General features: G+C 31.5%; 3 protein-coding genes across 3 annotated transcripts; 2 read left to right on the forward strand and 1 right to left on the reverse strand.

The window, feature by feature from the left end:
* Positions 1–1,008: 1,008 nt before the first annotated feature.
* On the reverse strand, positions 1,009–3,797 carry LOC100803962 (UDP-glucose 6-dehydrogenase 1). Its single transcript, XM_003552511.5, has 2 exons — positions 3,663–3,797; positions 1,009–2,697 (listed from the first exon to the last, which is right to left on the reverse strand). Exon 2 carries the CDS (start codon positions 2,677–2,679, stop codon positions 1,237–1,239), a length of 1,443 nt encoding a protein of 480 aa, XP_003552559.1. The 5' UTR covers positions 2,680–2,697; positions 3,663–3,797; the 3' UTR covers positions 1,009–1,236.
* A 6,045-nt stretch (positions 3,798–9,842) lies between these two features.
* Positions 9,843–14,081, forward strand: LOC100798813 (protein WVD2-like 4). Its single transcript, XM_003551705.5, has 8 exons — positions 9,843–11,010; positions 11,547–11,592; positions 11,708–11,800; positions 11,916–12,035; positions 12,588–12,686; positions 13,296–13,355; positions 13,451–13,545; positions 13,644–14,081. The coding sequence occupies exons 1-8, from the start codon at positions 10,199–10,201 to the stop codon at positions 13,759–13,761; spliced, it is 1,443 nt and encodes a 480-aa protein (XP_003551753.1). The 5' UTR covers positions 9,843–10,198; the 3' UTR covers positions 13,762–14,081.
* A 2,459-nt stretch (positions 14,082–16,540) lies between these two features.
* ACCB-2 (biotin carboxyl carrier protein subunit) lies at positions 16,541–20,460 on the forward strand. The gene is made up of 7 exons (NM_001248245.2): positions 16,541–16,985; positions 18,339–18,392; positions 18,520–18,680; positions 18,796–19,117; positions 19,553–19,624; positions 19,926–19,991; positions 20,070–20,460. The coding sequence occupies exons 1-7, from the start codon at positions 16,830–16,832 to the stop codon at positions 20,091–20,093; spliced, it is 855 nt and encodes a 284-aa protein (NP_001235174.1). The 5' UTR covers positions 16,541–16,829; the 3' UTR covers positions 20,094–20,460.
* The last annotated feature ends 1,030 nt before the right edge of the window (positions 20,461–21,490 follow it).

The following is a 21,490-nucleotide window of genomic DNA, read 5'->3' on the forward strand; positions in this document are numbered from 1 at the left end:
CTATTGCAAGTTCTAACACTCATTGGTTTTAAAAAATAAACCAAAAAATGGAAAATAATAATATATATAGCTTTTTTTTTTGAAGATATATAGAGAACTTCATAATAATCACACTATAACTTAGTTATATTATTTTTATAGAGAATAAATTAATAAAAAAGTTATGAGAAACAAATTAATATTTTTTTTTATATTTTATAAAGACACCAAACATATTTTATCCATAATTTTTTCTTTAAAATTTTAAACTAACAAAATCCTTTAGTTGAAAATATATATTTTTTCTTACTTTTATTGGATCATAGAATCGATTGTACCCAAAACAAATTACATGTGACCTGTGGTCCTATTAATTAGGGATTTTTTTATTTATTTAAACTAGTGCAAGAATATTGGAAATCCTATTCACTGTATTCGATTTTTTTTTGAAGTTTAAATAGCAAAACCCTCAAATAGAAAATATAAAAAAATTATTTAGTTTGATTGATTCATAGAATCAATTACATTTTAATGCGTACCAAACCAAATTACATGTCACCTGCGATCCTATTAATTAGGAATTTCAATAAATATATAACCAGTGCAAATATATTCAAAGAAAGCTGAGCTGACTAAAAAATGGAGGTGTAAGTCAAATGGTTAGTATTTGGGTCCGATGTTAAAATTTCAATTCATCAAAACTCAGGGAAAATAAATGCTTTGAGCCTAAAGGAGCTGCTTCAAAATTTCAAATGTCCTTTCTACAAAGGCATCTTCAAGACACTTTAATAGAGGAAATATGTAGCTTTGTCAAAGTAAAACTTGTATTTTAAGTTCAGAATTAAAGGTGTATTGATTATTTATTCAGTTTACAATTTTAATCGATTAAAATTTATTTAAAAGTAGAAACTTATTCTCTTGTTACTCCCTTCTTGCCACCCTCGTTTTCCTTTGAAGCATCAGGCTCAAATGTTACTCTCAAAATTACAAAACTTTCACCAATATGATATTAAGAGAAGAATCAGAAGATTAATCAAACAAAACAAGTTTCCCTAGTACATTCATAAAAGATTGGAGTACAAAGTAACATAGAACATAAACCCTCCCATTTCCCACAATTTATACCCCATTTATGTCACCAACTATTATGAGAAAGTTAAGCAGGAAAAGAAAAACTCTTACAAAAAATAATAAAGAATTAAACTGACTGCCTCAACATTTGACTGGTATTGCAGTGTACTTGATCAATGATCTATTTTACGCCAAAGCAGGCATGTCTTTGAGCCATGGATCCAGTGGCTTACCAATTGAGTAAACTATGAAGCCAATCTCACGCAACTTATCAGCATCCACAATGTTTCTGCCATCAAAAACAAATGCTGGTTTTTGCATGTTGTCAAATATCCTCTGGTAGTCGAGAGTCTTGAACTCATCCCACTCGGTTAGAATGCAAAGGCCATGTGCATCCTTTGTTGCTTCATAGGCATCCCAAACAACACTGACCTTCTTCACAGTAGTAGGACTTGTGGGCTGCAAGTGGATAGGATGATCCCAATCAAACTTGTTCATTGATAGATCCCTCTGAATTTGGTCCTCAGTTACTTGTGGATCGTATATGCTCAGGTTGGCCTTATCACCAAGTAGCCCCTGGCATACATCAATGGCAGGGGTCTCCCTAGTGTCACCAGTGTCTTTCTTGAAGGCAAATCCCAGAATAGCAATCTTTTTGTTTGAGACTGTGTTGAACATTGATGCAACTACACGGTTCACAAAACGGCTCTTCTGATAATCATTGATCTTGATAACTTGTTTCCAGTACTCAGCCACCTCTGGAAGGCCATTGCACTCGCAGATGTAAACAAGGTTCAAGATATCCTTCTGGAAGCAGGATCCACCAAAACCAACACTGGCGTTGAGGAACTTGGGTCCAATCCTTGAGTCTGTTCCAACAGAATAGGACACCTGTTGAACATTTGCCCCGGTAGCCTCACAAAGTGCTGACATGGCATTGACAGATGAAATCCTTTGGGCCAAGAAGGCATTAGCAGCAAGCTTAGATAGTTCTGCCGACCAGAGATTTGTGGTTAGTATTCTTTCTTCGGGGACCCATTGAGCATAAACATCCTTCAATGCTTGAATAGCTTTTTGGCCCTCTGGGGTTTCCCTGCCTCCAATAAGAACACGGTCTGGGTTAAAGAGATCTTTGATTGCAGTTCCCTCAGCAAGGAATTCAGGGTTTGATAAAATCTGGAATCTGATTCCCTTGCTATTGTGGGTCAGAATCTTCTCTATTGCCTCAGCTGTTTTAACCGGGACTGTGGATTTCTCTACAACGATCTTGTCAGACTTCGAAACATCAGCAATCATGCGAGCTGCGCTCTCCCAATATGTCAAATCTGCTGCTTTACCAGCTCCAAGACCCTGAGTTTTGGTTGGGGTGTTGACAGAGACAAACACTATGTCAGCCTCAAAGACATGCTTTTCAACATCAGTGCTGAAGAAGAGGTTCTTGCCACGGCATTGCTTCACAACACCATCAAGGCCAGGTTCATAGATAGGAAGCTGGTCACTGTTCCAGGCTGCAATGCGGGATTTAGAGATATCAACAACAGCAACTTCAATGGATGGGCACTTAAGTGCAATGACTGCCATAGTAGGACCCCCCACATATCCAGCACCAATGCAGCAAATCTTCACCATTTTGCTTTTCTAAATAACCTATCCAAATCAGGGTTCAAATAGATTGGTAAGAATACAGCACAAGCTTGCAACATAAGCCACTTTGATGCCTTATATTGCTATCATTTTGCATCATAGGATTAACACAGTATATTATAGGCATGGTTAGATTTTGCAAATTGCAACAACTATCATCTTGGAAAATAAGGAATCAGGTAACCATAGCTGCTTAAGAGTTCAAAGAAATAATACATTAACAAACATCATACATTAAGAATAGGCCAATAATTCTACAAGATACCATGCAATTTCATTGGATTCAAATGGTGGTAGATTCACTTCATTTTGAGACATCATATCAAGCACCATCCTTTTGTTCTAACTAGCTTTGAGGATCTAAGACGTGGCTAATCATGGCCAACTGAACTAAATGTTACTGTTGTTGAAACAGGTTACATCAGAAAACAATAAATCGAATTAAAAGAGGGTGAAAGATCTATATAAAAGATGAAAGTGATGAAACAAACACGACATAAGAGTTTATAAGAAACCAGATCTAACACACACATGCACAAGTTGGTGATTTGATGATAAAGCTTCAGCATGACTATAATTTGACCACTCAGACAAAAGCAGATCTAGCAACAAATGCAGAACCACGAACTAAATGCACGTGATTTCAATGCCGAAAACCACTAATCCCAACAGATCCATAGTCAAAACAAGTTGACAACAAAAACCCACCAACCAAATCCCAAGACAACATCGAAATTGAACAGCACAATAACATAAAGAAAGCGAAAATTGCCACAGATCCGTCTCACTTTCACACAAATCAGAACAAAACCCATGAATCACAAAAAAAAAAACATTTATAATAAGCATAACACCACCACCACACAAAAACAAAACAACTTTCAAAAACCATGAATGTGTGATTCAACAAAAGCAAAAAACTTGACATGAGACACAAAAAATATGAAATGGAAGTGTCAGAGCTTTACCTGGGAGAAGAACAATGAGTCCCTTTGACTAAGGGAGAGAGAAAGAAGAAAATTGTGTGTTTATGTGGAAGAAAGAGCGTGACAAAGGTTATATATACGCAACGAAAATCCACCTTCCCTGCGTGTTATTACCAAAATGGACACACGTGCGGTCGGTGTCGAGAACCTTTCTACTTTTTTTTTTCTTGAATTAAATATCATGTAAGAGAAAAACTAATAATAAAACAAATGCCCATAAATACCATGCAATAATAACTACTATATCACATGTTCAATTTGGATTATTTTAGGAAAAATTAATTCTTTTTAAAAGTGATATTTTATATATGCTGTTATTTCTTAAATAAGTTTTCAGTCTAACTAAATAAATGAATGTATTTTTTTTCAACCATCATAGTTAAAATCTTTGGATTGCCGGTAAAATTTATAAATATTTTTATAAATTTATAAATTCTCGTTAACTGATTATGTCACTAATTATTTGTTTTTTTTCAAGAATTTTTTCAACCATCATAGTTAAAATCTTTGAGTTGTTGATAAAATTCATAAATATTTTTACAAATTTCCATTCTTTGAACTGATTATGTCACTAATTATTTCTCTCTTTAAGATTGTATTCTATGAGAATTGAATTCATATTTTCTCACGAGTTTAACATGTGTAACTTGATATAGAATGTAATATTTTTATTAATTTAACCATTATTTTATATTTACATATTATTAAAATCATTTGAGTCAAATTTTATTAAAATTAAATAATAATAAAAAAATAATTAAATGATCTATATTTTAATATATTTTAAAAATATTTATATTAAGTTGATTTTAATCTATACGAACGTGTTAGTAAATATTTTTAAATTAATATGAAATTTTATATGAATGATGTGAAAAAATCTTTCAATTTAACATTAAGTTTTAAAAAATATTATTTAATTAAAAATTATAAAATGATATAATAGTTGTCAAATTTATATTGGTGTAATTTCATCTCCCTTGTGTAAGTACACGTGTGTGTTTTTTCTTTATCACTTTATTTTTAAAAAATAATTGCTTGTTTTTTAATTAGCTTTTAAGAAAAATATATTAAACTCACCTAAACTTTTTGTTAGCTAAAAAAGAAAAAAAATATTAAATACAAGCTTATTATTTTGAAACTATCAAATTTTAGAAATTTGTATCGATTTAAAATTTCTAAATGAGAAGAAATTTTAAAATAAAATCAATATAATTTAATAAATTCAAAGGAACGAATTGATAAGTTTTAAATCAATTTGATTTTTTGTTATGGAACAGGGTAAAAGTGGAACTTGAAGTGAATTTACCGAGATGCCCATGCGTTCATGGTTTTCCTTCTAACGCAACTGGCAAAGAGGGGTTTACAGCTTATTCGCGCGTTCCACGCGTCTACCCTCCATTCCTCGCTTATTCTGTGTGTCAACTAGAAGCTTCGCATTGTCACTATTCATGCTTAATTATAATTTTATTTTTTTACAAGACGATTAATATTATTATTGCTTATTAGTAGCCATAACATTTTTTTTCATTCTTTTTGGTTCACACTTAGATTTGTAGCTAACTTTACTCTGTCTATTGATAATATAAGTGACTTTTTAAGTTGTAAACTAAGGAATTCCCGTCGTGGCCACATTCCATTAGTTGTACCACGTGCAAGGGAATGGAAGAATATGCATTAGATGTAAATAATGTGCGATTGAAGTAAAGATTTTGGATTATAAAAGGACTATAACAACTTTAGGTAAAAGGTACTAACAGATCGTCAAAAATAAAAATAAAAGGTAATAAGTACTAAGTGAGAAGGAAGAGAAAAAAAATCCAAATGTAGTCTACTTCAAGGGTGTTTATAATTTAATTTGGATTGACTATGAAGAAAAAAAACTAACTTTTAAAAAATCGATAAGGTTAATTTAGATTGGTTTGATAGAAATATTAATTTCGAACTAATCTGACCTAATTCTTTTTAAAGTTTGGATCGAATTGATTATTTCAGTTTTTGAGGGATGACTCTTTAATTTTTTGGTTGAACATAAATGAAATTTCATTAATTAGAGTAAGAGTAGAGTCTCAAACTAATACATAAATTCTTCTCTTGCCTAATTTTTCATTTAAGAAACAACACTCATCAAATTAATTAACCAAAAAACATTAAATCTCATTATAAATCACAACTTGGTATAAATTATAAATTAAAATTAAAATGATTTTAAATTTATTTGAAGATAAAATAAGAAAATAATATAAATTTAATATTTTCCGATTCAATTTGACATGAACCTAAGATGAAACGGAACATAATAAAATATGTCAGTTTTCAAATGTTTTTATTAACAATTTTATTATTGTGCATACTTTAAAATTTATTTAGTGGTTTGGTAAGTTTTTTTGGTTTGGATCAAGTATATCTTTTAGGATCACTAGAGGCTACAGGGGTGATTCGACGGTGAAGGGAGAGAAAAAAGAAAGAGAAATTATAAATTTGAATTCTTTTATTAAACACTAACCATTAATATTTACGGATAAAAACAATCTTTTAAGATTATTATAAATGGTTAATTCCTTCTTTTAAATATTTAAAATATATGGGTATCCATAACTTAAATTTAAGACTACTCACTGGGTAAAAATAGTTTCAGGTCAATTTGATTCATTCATACGTTGATGGTAGTGATTTTGTGTGGTTAAAATCAATTTTCCATTGCCCTTAATTTTGTCTCTCATCCTACATTTCACTTCTGCTAGTGTTTAAAGTTCAAGGTCTGCCACAATTTAAGTTCTAACTTTTCCCTCATGTCTAGATTAACAATATAAAGTACATGCATATTTTCTTACAAACTAAGGCATAATATATTAAAATTTGTTTAATAAAAAAAACTTAATAGTCACATTCATAGAAAACAAGCTTCCACGTAATCGTCTAATTTCAGTTTTGGTATTCCATCCCTTGTTTCTAACTATTGGATTTTGTCATTGTGCTTCGCAGTTCGCATGTAATAAGGATTTTTGGTTTTCTTTTTTTATGTCATGAAAAAAAAAGGGACAAGCCAAGTTTAACCAATTTCAACAAAAAAAACACTTTTTTCTCTCCCAAAAAATAGATATTTTCACAAAAATCATGATACTAATCATCAAAATGTTACCGAAGTAAATTTTACCTCTTCCAATAAAAAAATTTATCCTTACACACAATTAAAATTGAATCTCTATCAGTATACTAAATGAATTCATTTAGTCATCTACTTATCTGTGTTAGACCTTGTTGGTAATTTTTTTTAAAAAAAAAAAAACACACACACAATTCAAATTATAGTGAAAATCTAGTTTCGTTTTTTTTTATTTTAATTTAAGACCATTGACATTTTTTTGGTGTGAAGAGCATTGAATATTACACTGAAATTCAACGAATTTAAATTGAGTTAGGCGAGATTAATTCTCTTTTAAAAAATTTGATATATCCGCATTAGATTTTTTTTTTGTTACAATTAGATTTTATTTTTTATTTATGAAACAACGTTCTTTTCCTCTATAAAATTAGTACGAATTTTAAAACGTCGTAATTTCTCTCTCTATATTTTTATTATTAGGAAGCAATGTTTTTTTTTTATTAAAAGATGGAATTCAAAATATCATTATTGACACTTGACAGTGATAATGCGAGCTGGGTTTTCATGTGCGCTTATGCATTGACCAAATCACCATAATGATACTGTTTTTTCAATTATCATCAAAGCAGATTGCGCAAGCTTCAAAACTAAGAATGAACTTTGCTTCAGAAGTTAGAATGAATATATATATATATATATATATATATATATATATATATATATATATATATATATATATATATATATATAGAGAGAGAGAGAGAGAGAGAGAGAGAGAGAGAGAGAGAGAGTACATTTCAACCTATAAAAGAGGAAAAATTTAACAATTTCGATTTTTATATTGAAAGGGGAAAAAAATCCTGATTGTTCTTGACGTCTTGAGGAAATCACGCATTTCTCACATGTCTATCAATTTAAAAAAAATGAAAAGCAAAATAATATAATGTTAAGAAAATATAATGTATTATATTCCTTAGTTGTCTTTTTCCTTTTTTGTTTTCTCTGTCTATCCTTTCAATTTGTCCAAAATTTGATTCTAAATCAATCTAGACAAATATATGATGACTACTTTGATAAAATATCATCATATGTAAAAGACATGCAGTTTTTGTGTCAAATTAGGTCTTTCTTTATTGTTTTTTTCCAACAAAAATCATGTCTATGTAAAAGTTGTACCAACTTTACTCAATTAATTTTCTTTTCTCTCAATTTCAATAAAATATTTCCATAGATTTATACTCGGACGAAACAAAAAACTATGGACTTAGGCCCATGATGAACCATAATGATGAGCAAATGGACTAAGGATTAGACCAAAGCCCAAACAATTAAAACCACTCTAAGCTTGGTCCAAGACATGATTAGGCTCGTTCCGTTAACTAGTCAATGGGAATAAAGATTAGTTCATTTTTTAAGGCAATATAAAGAATAGTCCTTTTTTTAGGTAATACAGATTAGCTCTTAAACATTGCAATATTTCTTATATGACTTTACATGATTAATAAGGATTTTGCCTAAGATCTATGTATAAAAAAAAGATTTTACATAAGATCTTAGGTCAAATTTGGTAAAAAGAATGTTTTAACACTATCGAGAACTAACATGAGAATACAAATTTTCTATAATTGGTAGAAGAAAATATAAATATTTCTCAAACATAAAACATTTTTTAAAATATTAATTGATGAATAAGTAAAAAAAAAATCTTGCCATTTTTGTACGTGAGAATAAACTTTTGCATAGTAATTACACAATTTTGTTAGTAAATGACCAGAAATATAAAGAAAATCTAAATAATAACCAAAAGAATTTTAAAGATTTTCAGGATTCCTACTTTAAGAATCTCATCTCATTTTTAAGAAAATGATTAAATTAAAAATGGAAAATTCCTAATACAAATTCCGTAATAAAAATGGTGTGAAGATGCACCATTCAAAGAAAATTCCTAATACTAATTCAGTAACAAGGGAGCATTCAATTCAGATATGACCACTTCTGTGTTGAGATCACAAATTGGCAGTGGGTTTGGTGTAGATCTTTGTTTGCATGGGAAGAGGAACGAACTTTTGATACAACATGTGAGACTGACAGACAAGTGGATCTGGTTACTAGACGCAGATAAAGGCTTTTGGGTGGCTGCAACATATATCCATTCCATATGCCTTTCTACACAACTGCAAGAATCATCATCATCATCCAGAAATCAAAGCAAATTCTGGGTTAGCAAAGCACCCTCCAAGGTATTAGTATTTTCAGTGACGAACCTAGGTTGGCTCAGGGTATACTTGTATTTCCTCATTTTTTAAAATTTACTAAATTTATAAATAAAATTTTATTTTAGCTATATTTATATAATTGAAGTCACTGATTTTATTTTTTATAATTTGTCCCCATTAACTTAGGTCTTGGATTTGTCACTAAGTATTTTTATAGAGATTGTTATTGGAGAGACTTCTCTCATGCCAACAACTTCACAAATGACATGTCCGGATTCATAACTTAGAAGCTTCCTGTTATTTCTACAATTCCAGTAAGCAAACAACCCAACACTTATTTGATTAATCAACTTTATGATCAATTTGGCATGCTCATCTGTGGAAGGAATTTTCGTAGATGGAAGCATTTGATTTGACACACCACATGTTGGTGTACATGAAACACAAGGAACAACAATGCTTTTCGGGAAACACTTTTTGATGGGGCAAAACTCTTGGAAGACATCAAGATCACCTCATGGCAATGGTTCTTGTATAAGAGAAGGAACAAAATACTGAACTTCTTCTCTTCCATAACCCCTTGCTTTATTTGAATTCATTTAGTTAGAAATTAATATAAGATACTTTTTAGGTTTATGTTGTCATACTATTATATGTATAGAGGACAAACATTTTTTGGTTATACATTCACATTTATACCTCTTATACAGTCTTGCTGACTATTAAAATATAAGAAATTATACTTTGTGTTTTTAAAAAATACTAATTCCGTAATATTTTATGAGTCAATTAGCATTTGTGGATTTTGTCATTTTGATTTGCCATTTTTTATGTTGTTATTCAAAAACCTTTCACGTTTGAGGAAAAAAAACCCACCTTTTATCCGAAAATAATAAATATTCAATTTGCAACAGTGTGTCACAATCATAAGAGGTAGTTTATTAAAATTCAACGGTCAAAAAAGAAATATATGGAAACAAAATTACAAAAATTAAATAAATAAAAAAAAAAAACCAAAGAGACAAATCAGACACATGAAAAAAAAATAGCCGTTACGAATGGGAGCCTGAAGTAACGTTCCAATTTTCTCTCCTCTTTCTCAACCCCTTTTCTTTCTCACTGCACAACCACCACCACAATATTCAGTGACACAACCTTTCTCTTTCTTCCTCCGATCGAAGCTCCCCCATTTTCCGATGGCCGCCGTAGCATCATCGCCAACGCCACTTGGGTCTCGATCCAAGGCTCAACAAGAACCATCCAAAAACATCGAGAATTTCGACCCCAACAAACAACAACAAAGCCCGGTTTCGAAACCCTCTTGTTCCTCTCCTTCTTCTTCGCCTCTCGTGAAATCAAAGAATCCTAATAAAGTCGACTATTTCTCCCCTAAGAACAAGATCCGGCAGAGAAAGTTCTTGGTGGCAAAGAAGAAGAAAGAGAAAAAGGCAGAAGAAGAGGGTTCAGGTGCTGCTGCTGACTCTTGCAAGTGCAAAGCAAGTGGTGCAAATGCAAACGAGAACAACAAGTGTGTGTGTGTGGCTTACAACAACCTAAGGAAGTCCCAGGAAGAGTTTTTCAAGAACAATGATGATGGTGTTGTTGATGATGGTGAAGAAGAGGGTTTTGAGAGTGTGGTTGTTGAAGAAGAAAAAGGAGAATCGTTATTGGGGAATGGTGAAGTGAGTGGTTTGGTTGTGAAGCGTAGGAGGGAGAGGTTGATGGAAGAGGCGAGGAAGAGTGTTCTTCCTCAAAGTGGGTCTGGGAAAGTTATGCATTTGGTGAAGGCATTTGAGAAGCTTCTCTCTATTCCCAAAACCAAGGAGGAAGAAGATGAGGAGGGATCTCAAGATCAAGAGAGGGTAGGGAAATGGGCACTGCCAGGGTTGCAGCAGCAACAAGTTTCTGAGATTTCATTTTGCCCACCAAACTGTGTCCTCACATCGCAAAACCTTGGCTTGGATCCGGGGGCATCGGTTTCCTCTTCCTGGGATAGCAGCCGTGCAAGGTTTGGATTCACTTTTTAGAGAAAAAACAACTTTTTATCTGCTATTCTCTAATTTTGTTTCCATGAACAAAACATACAATTACTTAGTATTCTTAATTTTTTAAGTATTGTTCTCTAGTTAAATTAGAATTAGAGTTTCAATAGCTAACTTATGTTAATAACATTAATGAAAATCTTTATTATACAAATTAGTGATGTGAAACACCAATTCTGATTGGAGAAGACCCCAACTAGAGTAGTGAGTACTTAAGAAATTGCATCTATGTTTTGTTTTATTTAACATTATCAACTGAATAGACTTTATCATTGGTATGGTTCTTGAGATAGTTTTTGTAAAAGTCAGCAAACTTACTAATGGATTGTGATTGAATTGTCAGTACGTAGAGACTATTTACTTTTCTTTTTTAATTATAAGTTAAGTTGTTTTTGAGCATAGATTAAGATCCAAAACGCATTCATGTTTGATTTTAATTGATCCATTGGTAGTGTTAATTTCAGTGTTGTGTTAATGTTTGCTAACTTTTTATGTTTTGCAGCGTCTCTAGCAGGACTTCTACTGGGGGTCGAAGAAGCAGGAAAAATGTAATACTTGAGTAAAAGTTGCTTTTTTATTAGAATAAGTTCAGTCAGAATGGTCAATGGTTTGAATAATTTTCATCAATCAGAGTATTGATTTTAATTGAATGATTTATTTCAGAGCCTGGAATCATCAAGTACTTTTGGGAGAAGAAGGTTGAAAAAGAAGCAGCAGAAAGTCACTAGCCAAAAGCCATTCAAGCTAAGAACTGAGGTAATTGCTGGCAATTGATTGGTTGATTGGTCATTTTAAAGTTCATTTTTTTATTTTATAATTATTTTTTCCAAACAATTTGGATAGTAGCATTTTTAATGGAATACTACTGCAGCAACGGGGCAAGTTAAAAGAAGAAGAATTTGTAAAGAAGATACAAGAGATGGCAGCAGTAGAAGAGAAGCAAAGGATACCTGTTGCACAGGGTCTTCCTTGGACAACAGATGAACCAGAGGTAAAGTTCATTTTGTTATGGATTGAAAGTCTTTTTTTTTCTGTTGCATACGATTATGTTTGATTGTTTGTGTTCCAAAACTCATTATTCCAATGACATATTTTGTCCCATGTGGTTATGTTTGCAATTGCTATAATTGATTCTAGGCATTCTTTGGTGCTATTATTTCAGTGCTACTATGTTTTTGCTCCAAAACACACTCGTTTATCCAATGAAAAATTTTGGTCTCGTGTAGTTATGTTTACAATTACTATAATTGATTACATGGCATTCTTTAGTTCTACTATTTCAGTGCTATTATGTTTTTTGTGCTCCAAAACTGAAAAAAACTCTTTAATTCAATGATATATTTGATCCCATGTGTTTATGTTTGCAAATATAGAATTGATTACTAGGCATTCTTTGGTACTACTATTTCGGTACTACTATGTTTGTGCTCCAAAACACTTTAAACTCATTAATCCAATGACATATTTGGTCCCATGTGGTTATGTTTGCAATTGCTATAACTAATTACTTGGCATTCTTTGGTGGTTGGTGATACTATTTCAGTGCTTGGTTAAACCTCCAGTGAAAGAAATCACAAGGCCTGTTGACCTGAAGCTTCACAGTGATGTGCGGGCATTAGATCGCGCTGAGTTTGACCATCAGGTGCCTCTTTCACATCTCATTCATCCTTTTTCTTTTTCTCATTATAGCTTTACATGTTTTTTCCTATTATACTGTGACATTGTTTTTCCTAGTTTTGCCCAAGTACTTGTATTTTAAGGTCCTAGGGACAACTTTAACAGCTGAATTCATATACTAACCAATCTCAATGGAGTGTTATCTTCTGGATACTTGCCAAGTTCAATTGAGTTATCTTTTTGTATACTTGTTGTACCCGTTCTTTCCTATTATGCATTGTTTTTCCTAGTTTTGCCCAAGTACTTGTATTTTAAGGTCCTAGGGACAACTTTAACAGCTGAATTTCATATACTAACCAATCTCAATGGAGTGTTATCTTCTGGATACTTGCCAAGTTCAATTGGTGTTATCTTTTTGTATACTTGTTGTACCCGTTCTTTCCTATTATGCATTGTATTGTGACATTGGTTTCTTAGGTTTTGCCCAAGGACTTGTCTCGTTATGGTCCTAGGGATAATTTTAACAGTTGAGTTTGTGGACTAGTCAATCTCAATTGAATTATCTTTCATTTTTGGAAGAAGACATGGATTGTAGGAAATGGAAACAAAATTTTGATGATTAACAATCATGCAGGTGCAAGAAAAGTTGAGCTTAATAGAGCAATACAAACTGGAAAGGGAGAGACAACAGAAGGTGCACTGTTAATATCCCAGATATTCCTGCTTTGATTTTTACTCATGCTTCCTTTCATTAAATACTGATTTCCTGTATGTTACTCCTATGTGTAGTTGGCAGAAGAAGAAGAACTAAGAAGGTTGAGGAAGGAACTCGTACCAAAAGCACAACCCATGCCATATTTTGATAGACCTTTTATTCCAAGGAGGTAAGGACTGATTAACCAATAACCAGAGATTTAAAGTTGCACTTGCTTCTCTTTTATAAAATGGCCGTCTCATTTAAGTCTTTTTTGTATGCTCAAAGGTCAATGAAGAGTCCAACTATACCTAGAGAACCCAAGTTTTATAATCATAAGAAGATCAAGTGCAGCTTATCATCATGGAACGATATAAGCCCCTACTCCTCCTCCTGCCTTAATTAAGTTCCAAAGCTTATTTGTTGATGTGAACTGTGAAGTGAATAATATTCTTTCATCCCCTTACCCCACTTCTCTGAATAATCTTCAGTTTTGTATGCAGGCAACAAATTTAGTTGCATATGCTCTCTCTCTCTCTCTCTCTCTTTTTGATCTTTGGTCTTTTGTACAGTGTTTGAAAGATAACCTGAGATATTGTCTTCCAAAGAACCATCAATTCACAGTGAACTAATTTAATTGCAAATTCTTCTCTTTTTGGCTTTGGTTTGGTAAGTGTTCCAAAGAACCATCAATTCACAGTGAACTAATTTAATTGCAAATTCTTCTCTTTTTGGCTTTGGTTTGGTAAGTGTTTAATGATTGTTTCGTATTTGCCAAAGAATAGTCAATAATCAACAAAAGGTATCTTTTCATAAAAACGAAAAAGAAATAGTATAGCAGGAGGAAAATAAACTAGAATGAAAAACAAAAGCAAAACAGCAGAAAATATATATCCTTATGAATTTTTGAGTTGCAAAAGCGAAACCATAATTATCATGCAGGCCCAAATCAAAACTTAATAATGGTCTCATTCTTCATTTTCCACTTGCATGGATAACAACTTAATTTTGAAGCCATTTTGATGATATTCCAGATGGCCTTTAGTAGTAAATTTTGATGATATACTAGTATTTTGAAAAAATTGGAAGTACAGGCAAAAAGTGTTTTGAAATACACACACATATTGCAGTATGTTTAGGACCAGTCTTTGATGAGAAAATATTCAAGCAGAGTATCCTTGAACACGTGTTGAGCAAACTTCGGTGTTGCATTTGCAAGGATGAATCTGATGCTCAAATCAGTTTATGCTGGATTAAGAACTGCGACTGCCTCATTGATATCGTACAAAGTTGTTATCACAGACAAGTCAATTATTGATGCAAGTAATGTATGGAACCTAATTGCATTTCGACAACAGTGGAAGACTCATTTTACTAATTGCATTGACCTTCATTTGAAAATACTCACCATATTTGCTAAGAGCTTCTTCAAATTATTTGAAGAAACAAGTGTTTTCACACTTAGACATCTTTGTGGTAATTGATTTTATATGAATACTAGATTTTCAGAGAAACGATCGATGAACAATCGATTATGTGGTTTATCACTATTTTAATACATGAATGCTTAGTGAAGATGTCAAGTTGTTGTTGTTAAGGATATCAAATTCAAGCCTCATAAGAGTTTCAAAGATTCAACTCGTAGACTTATGAGAGTTTATTTCATATAAAAATAATAACATATTTATAAATAACATACTAATTATTTTAACATTATAATAAAGCAAAATAGTAAATCATTAATTTTACAATAGTTAAATAATCAAGTCTAGTAATGTATCACTATTAGATAATAACTTACCAACGTGATAAAGTTCTTTGATTCAAGAACAACACACCAAATGAATGTATGTTGAACCCTAAATGAATTAAAAACTATTCAAAATAACCTATATTTTGGTTCAATTTTTTAAACTTGTTGACTCGCTGGCTTGATGATAAACTCCAAAGTTTAGAAATTTACATAGAATCTATCTAATCTATTCGAAGTTTACTAAAAAAAGAATTTCTATATGAGTCAATTCTCAAAAGATAAATAGACTTATAAGAGTTAATCAATTAACTTTAAAAGTTTGATAATGATGATTCTTGATTTTGTCTCTTAATTATTAATTTAATGCATTCTTCGTCCATAATTTTTGCTTCTATGATTTGTCACTCGAGTATACCATAGAAAGCATATGGATCCCTTAGATGTATGATAGAGAAGAAAATAAGAGAAGATTTATTGTGTGGACGTAGAAATATGGATAACTCTGAAATGAAAACCTACCTCTAAAGATCCTAAATGATTATCGAAATTCTCTTGGAGTGTGTTTGAATGTGGAAATTTTAAATTTTAAGAAATTTTAAATTCTAAGAATTTTAAATACTTCAATTAAAATTCTTTTATTTTCAAAATTTTGTGTTTGGATAAAAAAAATTAAAGTTAATTTTCAACATTTTAAGGATTCCAGGAACTTGTAGAAGAGATGATAAAAGTTAATAAGGGAACACGCGAAGGTTTTACAAAATTATTTTATAAAAAAAGAATTTTAATTTTTCACCTTTTAGAAGGAAATTGAAATTCCACACTTTTAATTGTTTAAAATTCTGTTTTAAAATTTCAAAAATTTAATTTTTTCAAAAAAAAAAAAACATCCAAACAATGAATTCTAGATTACAAAAATTCAAATTCTTATATAAATTACTTCCCTCAATTAAGATTTTCTATCCAACCATACTCTTACATCAAATTTAAATTGTAAATTAACTTTTGCTAAAAGGAAAAGCAATGCATTAGTGGATATATTAGTTTTTTTTTTTTTATAATAATGGATAGACTAACTAATTATTGGATCAATGATGTGGCACGTTAAGGAGACTTTATCATTTTTCATATAATAAAAATTTTGGTATTATTTCTTAAAAAAATAATAATTATACCATAATTTTAAAAAATAGTTTTATTTATTTATTTTATACATTATTAATTTATTAAAAAGTATCTTAAAATATAATTTTAAAAATAATTATGATAAAATTCTAATTTTCATCATACATCGAATAATAATATAAATTTTTTTATACAGTATATTCATTTTAATTAGCTCACATAAAAAAATCATTTTAATTAAATTCAAAAAAGAAAGGTATTTTATGAGACTGGACAACAAATGCCAAAGAAGTGTTGTTCCAAGGTGGTTGAAACTGACGTTGATGTGCTCATTGATATCATCGAAGCCACAGTGTTAAAACCAGAGTGTTGCTCCTTTGTACTCTCCATCATCCCTCTTGCATAGCATTGCACTGTTTCCCTTTTCTCTTCTCACATCGTCATTCACACACCCTCTTCTCTTCGATCTCATCGCCCTCACAAACCCTTATATTTACACCGGCCCACTTTCCTATTTGCACCATTTCGTTCAGATCATAGCGCCGTTCGAGATCAGAAACCGGAAAAAATAGGTTTTTGATTCGTGGGGTTGGTTCCAAATGGCGTCATTCACGATCCCTTGCCCCAAGTGCGTTGTTGTTCCTTTTGCTCATTTGGGACTGAACTCTCAGACCCAGCAACGGAACGCGCTGGGGTTGAAGAAATCGCTCTCATTTGGATCTTTGAGTAGTGATTCGGCGCCAAATGGGATTCAGGTGCGTGTTTTTTTTGTGAAATGTGAATCTGGTTTTGAAGTTTGGATTAATAATACCATGTTGATTTGTTCAGATTTTGGACGGTGGTGATTCCACTGTGCCTCATTGATTATTTCGTGCGTGTGCTTGTGTAATTGTGTTTGAGTTTTTAATTGTATCATGAATAAGCTAGAAGGGTTGCTCCAGAATGCTCAATTTGCCCTTTTTACCTTTGTTTTTCTTGGAGGTTAGATGGTGATGGGGAAACAATGGAATTCAGGTTTATTGGCTGAATTTAGAAATTTGGGTGTCATTTCGTTAACTTATTTCTTGTTTTAGTATATTGGTTAAGCTATTGTCTATGCTCTTACTTTAATTATTATTCTATTAATTTCAGCATATATTAGTGATAACTAATAACCAAATCCCTATCACTGTCTCTTCAGTGTTGAGTGTCCTTTGCTTTTTGGGTTAAAAACAAAAACAAAGGGGAGCCTTTTGTTCCTTTAAGTCCTATTGAATTTGAAGCTTTATTCAACAACTCACACTTTACAATTGACACATATTTTGATGTATGGAAACGAAGAGTTTCATCCGTCTTTTACCGCACTTCTTGCACAGTGAAGAAATCATTAGTATTTTGTTTTATTCAATACAATCTACAGCTAAATGTTTGATCAATTGACAAGTGTTACCTTTAGTACATTTTATGGGGTCCTTTTCCCTCTTGTTTCTGAATGCTCGTGATGGAATAGGAATATTGAGCTACTGTTTTGGATAAACTCATCGATAAGTAACTTTACAGAAACTCTTAATTTAACTTCTTCAAAAGCTGAGGTGCACAAGTTGATTTTAGTTTATGGGAAAAGTTCAATTTATTTTGCCTTCTTATTCTCTTCTCTTATAAGTGTTGATACAAAAGTTTATCCAAACAGGGTCTGAGTCTTGTAAAAATTCCGTGACATTAAAATTTAGTGCTGAGCATAAGACCCTCTTGCATATGAAACTCCAAAGTACAGTCATAGAGAATCATCGTGATCAATGTTTTGTTGAGTGCTATTGTGTTGTCAATATTTGCTGCCATATGGGAATATTTCTATCATGAAGCTTGGTATTGGGTTTACATTCAGCTTCAGCTTTATGGTTTAGAGTTCCTAGTAATTTTTATGCTTAAATAAGTAATGTTTCTATATATTTCATTTCCTCACATGGTGATGACACATTTTCAGCATGTTATAATCAGAAGTAGTACATTATTTCCGTTGTATTTGTTGTTCTGATTGCTAATATTAATAAACTTAAGTCAGAAGCTTTGCAGCTATATTTTTCTTTCTGATTGTTTATATGTTTCATTGTTATTGTCATGTCCTGCAGTGCCTTAACAAGAAGCAATCTTCTGTCTGGAAGCTTCAAGCACAACCAAAAGAGGTCAGTTCACATTGAGTATTACTTTTGAAGAAAATTGTCATGAGAGTTCTCTAATCCTTCTGAGCAAATTAGTTCTTCATAAGGTTAAATTAACAATAACCATAAATTACCTTGCTGTGTGTCCTAGGCTGTTACTGTTGAAAATTCTGCACCTGTACAGGTCAATGGACCTAAAATTGCTCCACCAGAAGAGAAGGATGACCATAATGGAAAACCCTCTGGTCCAAGCACTTCTGCTGATGCATCTTCAATTTCTGCATTTATGAACCAAGTTTCAGATCTTGTTAAGTAAGACTAAGCTGCTGTGCTTTTCATAAACTTGTGTTTTTTTTTTTAATTCTTATATCAACATTAGTGTATGAAACGTTTCTATATATTATAATAATACTATTGTTCTGGGCAGACTTGTGGACTCTAAAGATATTATGGAGCTGCAACTCAAGCAAGCAAACTGTGAACTCGTGATAAGAAAGAAGGAAGCTTTGCTGCCTCCACCAGCTACATTTGTAGCTCCAGTGTCACAACCATTTCCATATCCCACAAATTCTCTTCCAGCAGCACCACCTCCAGTTGCTACTTCCACTCCTGCAAGTTCTCCATCTTCAAAAGCAGCTCCTGCCTTACCTCCTGCAAAAGCAAGCAAATCATCTCATCCGGCACTGAAATGTCCAATGGCAGGAACCTTTTATCGAAGTCCAGCACCTGGCGAACCTCCATTTGTCAAGGTATGTATCAGTATAAGTATTACTGTATATGCACATGTAATTTAAATAGTGAACTTCTTTTGAGGTGTTGATTTACAAATCATTCTACAGGGTACATACTGCTAATCATTACCATGTTTGCCAAATAAATTAATGGATAATGCTAGGTCATGTATTTGATTGTGTTTTTTTTAGAATTATTTTATTAAATATTTTTTGAAAATGAGATAATAAATTAATGGTAAGAGTAAGGTAAGAAGATGAGATAATGTAAGGAAGAGAGTGAGTAAGAAAATTGAAAGTAGAAAACCAAAACAACTTAAAATTGTTCTGGTTATTTTATTTTAAAAACTGAAAGAGATATTACTTTTGAAATCAATTTTGAAACAGAAAATAGTTTTCTAGAATATGAGACAAATAAAGTCTTATTCTTCTGTCATTGTTTCTGTGTTTCAGGTGGGAGATAAAGTGCAGAAGGGGCAGGTCATTTGCATTATTGAGGCTATGAAACTAATGAATGAAATTGAAGTATGTATATTGTTTTTTCTGTGCTACTTTTTTTATATTTTTCTGCTTTCTTTCTCCTTTTACTAATATTACTCTCTTATTATTGTGGACTATAGTCATATATAGTAAAATACATGAATCCATATTAAAGGTCCCCTCATTATAGCACACACCAAAAACACAGGCCCATAAAAACTGTATGCACAGTGCACACTTTTCTGTTTCTTACATATTTCCATCTTATTCGACTGCATTAGCTCTAGTTATTTATTTAACCAATAAAAAAATTGTAATAACTTGGTTCTCTTTCATGGCTTTCCAGGCTGATCAATCTGGAACAGTAGCTGAGGTTGTAGCAGAGGATGGGAAACCAGTCAGTGTAGACACGGTACTCTCTCTTTCTTTCCCTCTCTCCATTCAAAGTTTTTGCATAATTTCTCTAACTGAATGCTTGTGCTTCATGCAGCCTCTTTTTGTAATTGTACCATGAAGTATGAGAAAGACCTTACTTTGGCTTTGATGGAAATCTCCCTTGTTGGATAACATGCTACAAGATTAGTACAAAGGCACAAGTTTTTCATTATTTGAATTTCTTATGAGACAATGTTTGTCCCATTTTAGGAAGTCTTTTTTTCTTTTTAAAGACTTATAAGACATAAAAGCATAGCATATCAGAAGGAATATTGGTATTTGTAGTTCTAAACAGTTTTGGGATTAGTAGTGTAAAAGTTTTATGCATTTGGTTTCTCAAGGATGAACCCGCTGGTTGGTTTTACAAGAATTTGTTATGACAGGTTTATATGCGGTGAAGGATGGATTATAATTAAAATAAAATTTAATTACTCATTTGATTCTTATATCGGGTAATCTATGTGTCTTAGACTTTATACTTAAAGTTTGTTGGATTTAGTTCTTCTAAATACATCTTTTAATCCATTTTAGTCGTTTTATCTAAAATTGTAGGGACTAAAGTGGATTAATAAAATGTATATATAAAGATTAAAATGAGTTAAAAGACGTATATATTAAAATGAGAAATTTTTGGTTGTAGAAATGAAAACATTTATTTATATTAAAATGTTTTGTATTATTATATAATCCATAATAATCTATAATTAATCATTTAAATTGATTTTAAACTATTTTAAATTAATTTAAAATAATTTTGATTTTTAATTTCCTTTTAAACCTTAATAAATATTATAGAGACAAATTAATTAATTATATTCTCACATGATTAATAAAAAGTTCACTCAATTAATGAATTCCCACTGATTTCTCATCCAATTAATTGATTTCTTACTCAATTTTTGCTAGAAAATTTCTTTAGTCTACTCTCGTCTCTCGTAATCCAAATAGGCAAATCTACAATCTCCCACAAGTATTTTTAATTTTAATTTCTCACTTTTTTTTATAAGTAAATTCCCAACCTAACTCTTCCTGCCCACTTTTAATGCATGTTTAGTTTGACGTTGGAGAATTAATTTTGGATACATCTTAATATGTTTAATTATAATGTTAAAAAAATTCTAATTTTTTTTTAAAGTGATGGCAATGAATCTAAATTTTTATACTAAATTTTATTTCTAACATAATTTTATAATAAAATATTCAAACATAAAGCAGATCACTTTAAAATTAATCTCACAAAATCAATTCCATTCAAAATTAATTATTTAGAACTTTCATCTAAAGGTACTTTTTTTTTTTTTTCAATCTTACCTCATTTTATCACTAACTGACGACACCTACTCCTCTTTTCTCCCACTATCAGGAAAACTTTTTTTTTTTTTTTAATCTTCCTTCTTCTATCTTCGGTTTCTCCATCTCCACCTTTCTCCTTCACGAATAACTCGCGATTTTTTTCCTTTTTTAGTGGTTAGATTG

Source organism: Glycine max, chromosome 18 (assembly GCF_000004515.6).
Source record: "Glycine max cultivar Williams 82 chromosome 18, Glycine_max_v4.0, whole genome shotgun sequence".
NCBI lineage: Eukaryota > Viridiplantae > Streptophyta > Magnoliopsida > Fabales > Fabaceae > Glycine > Glycine max.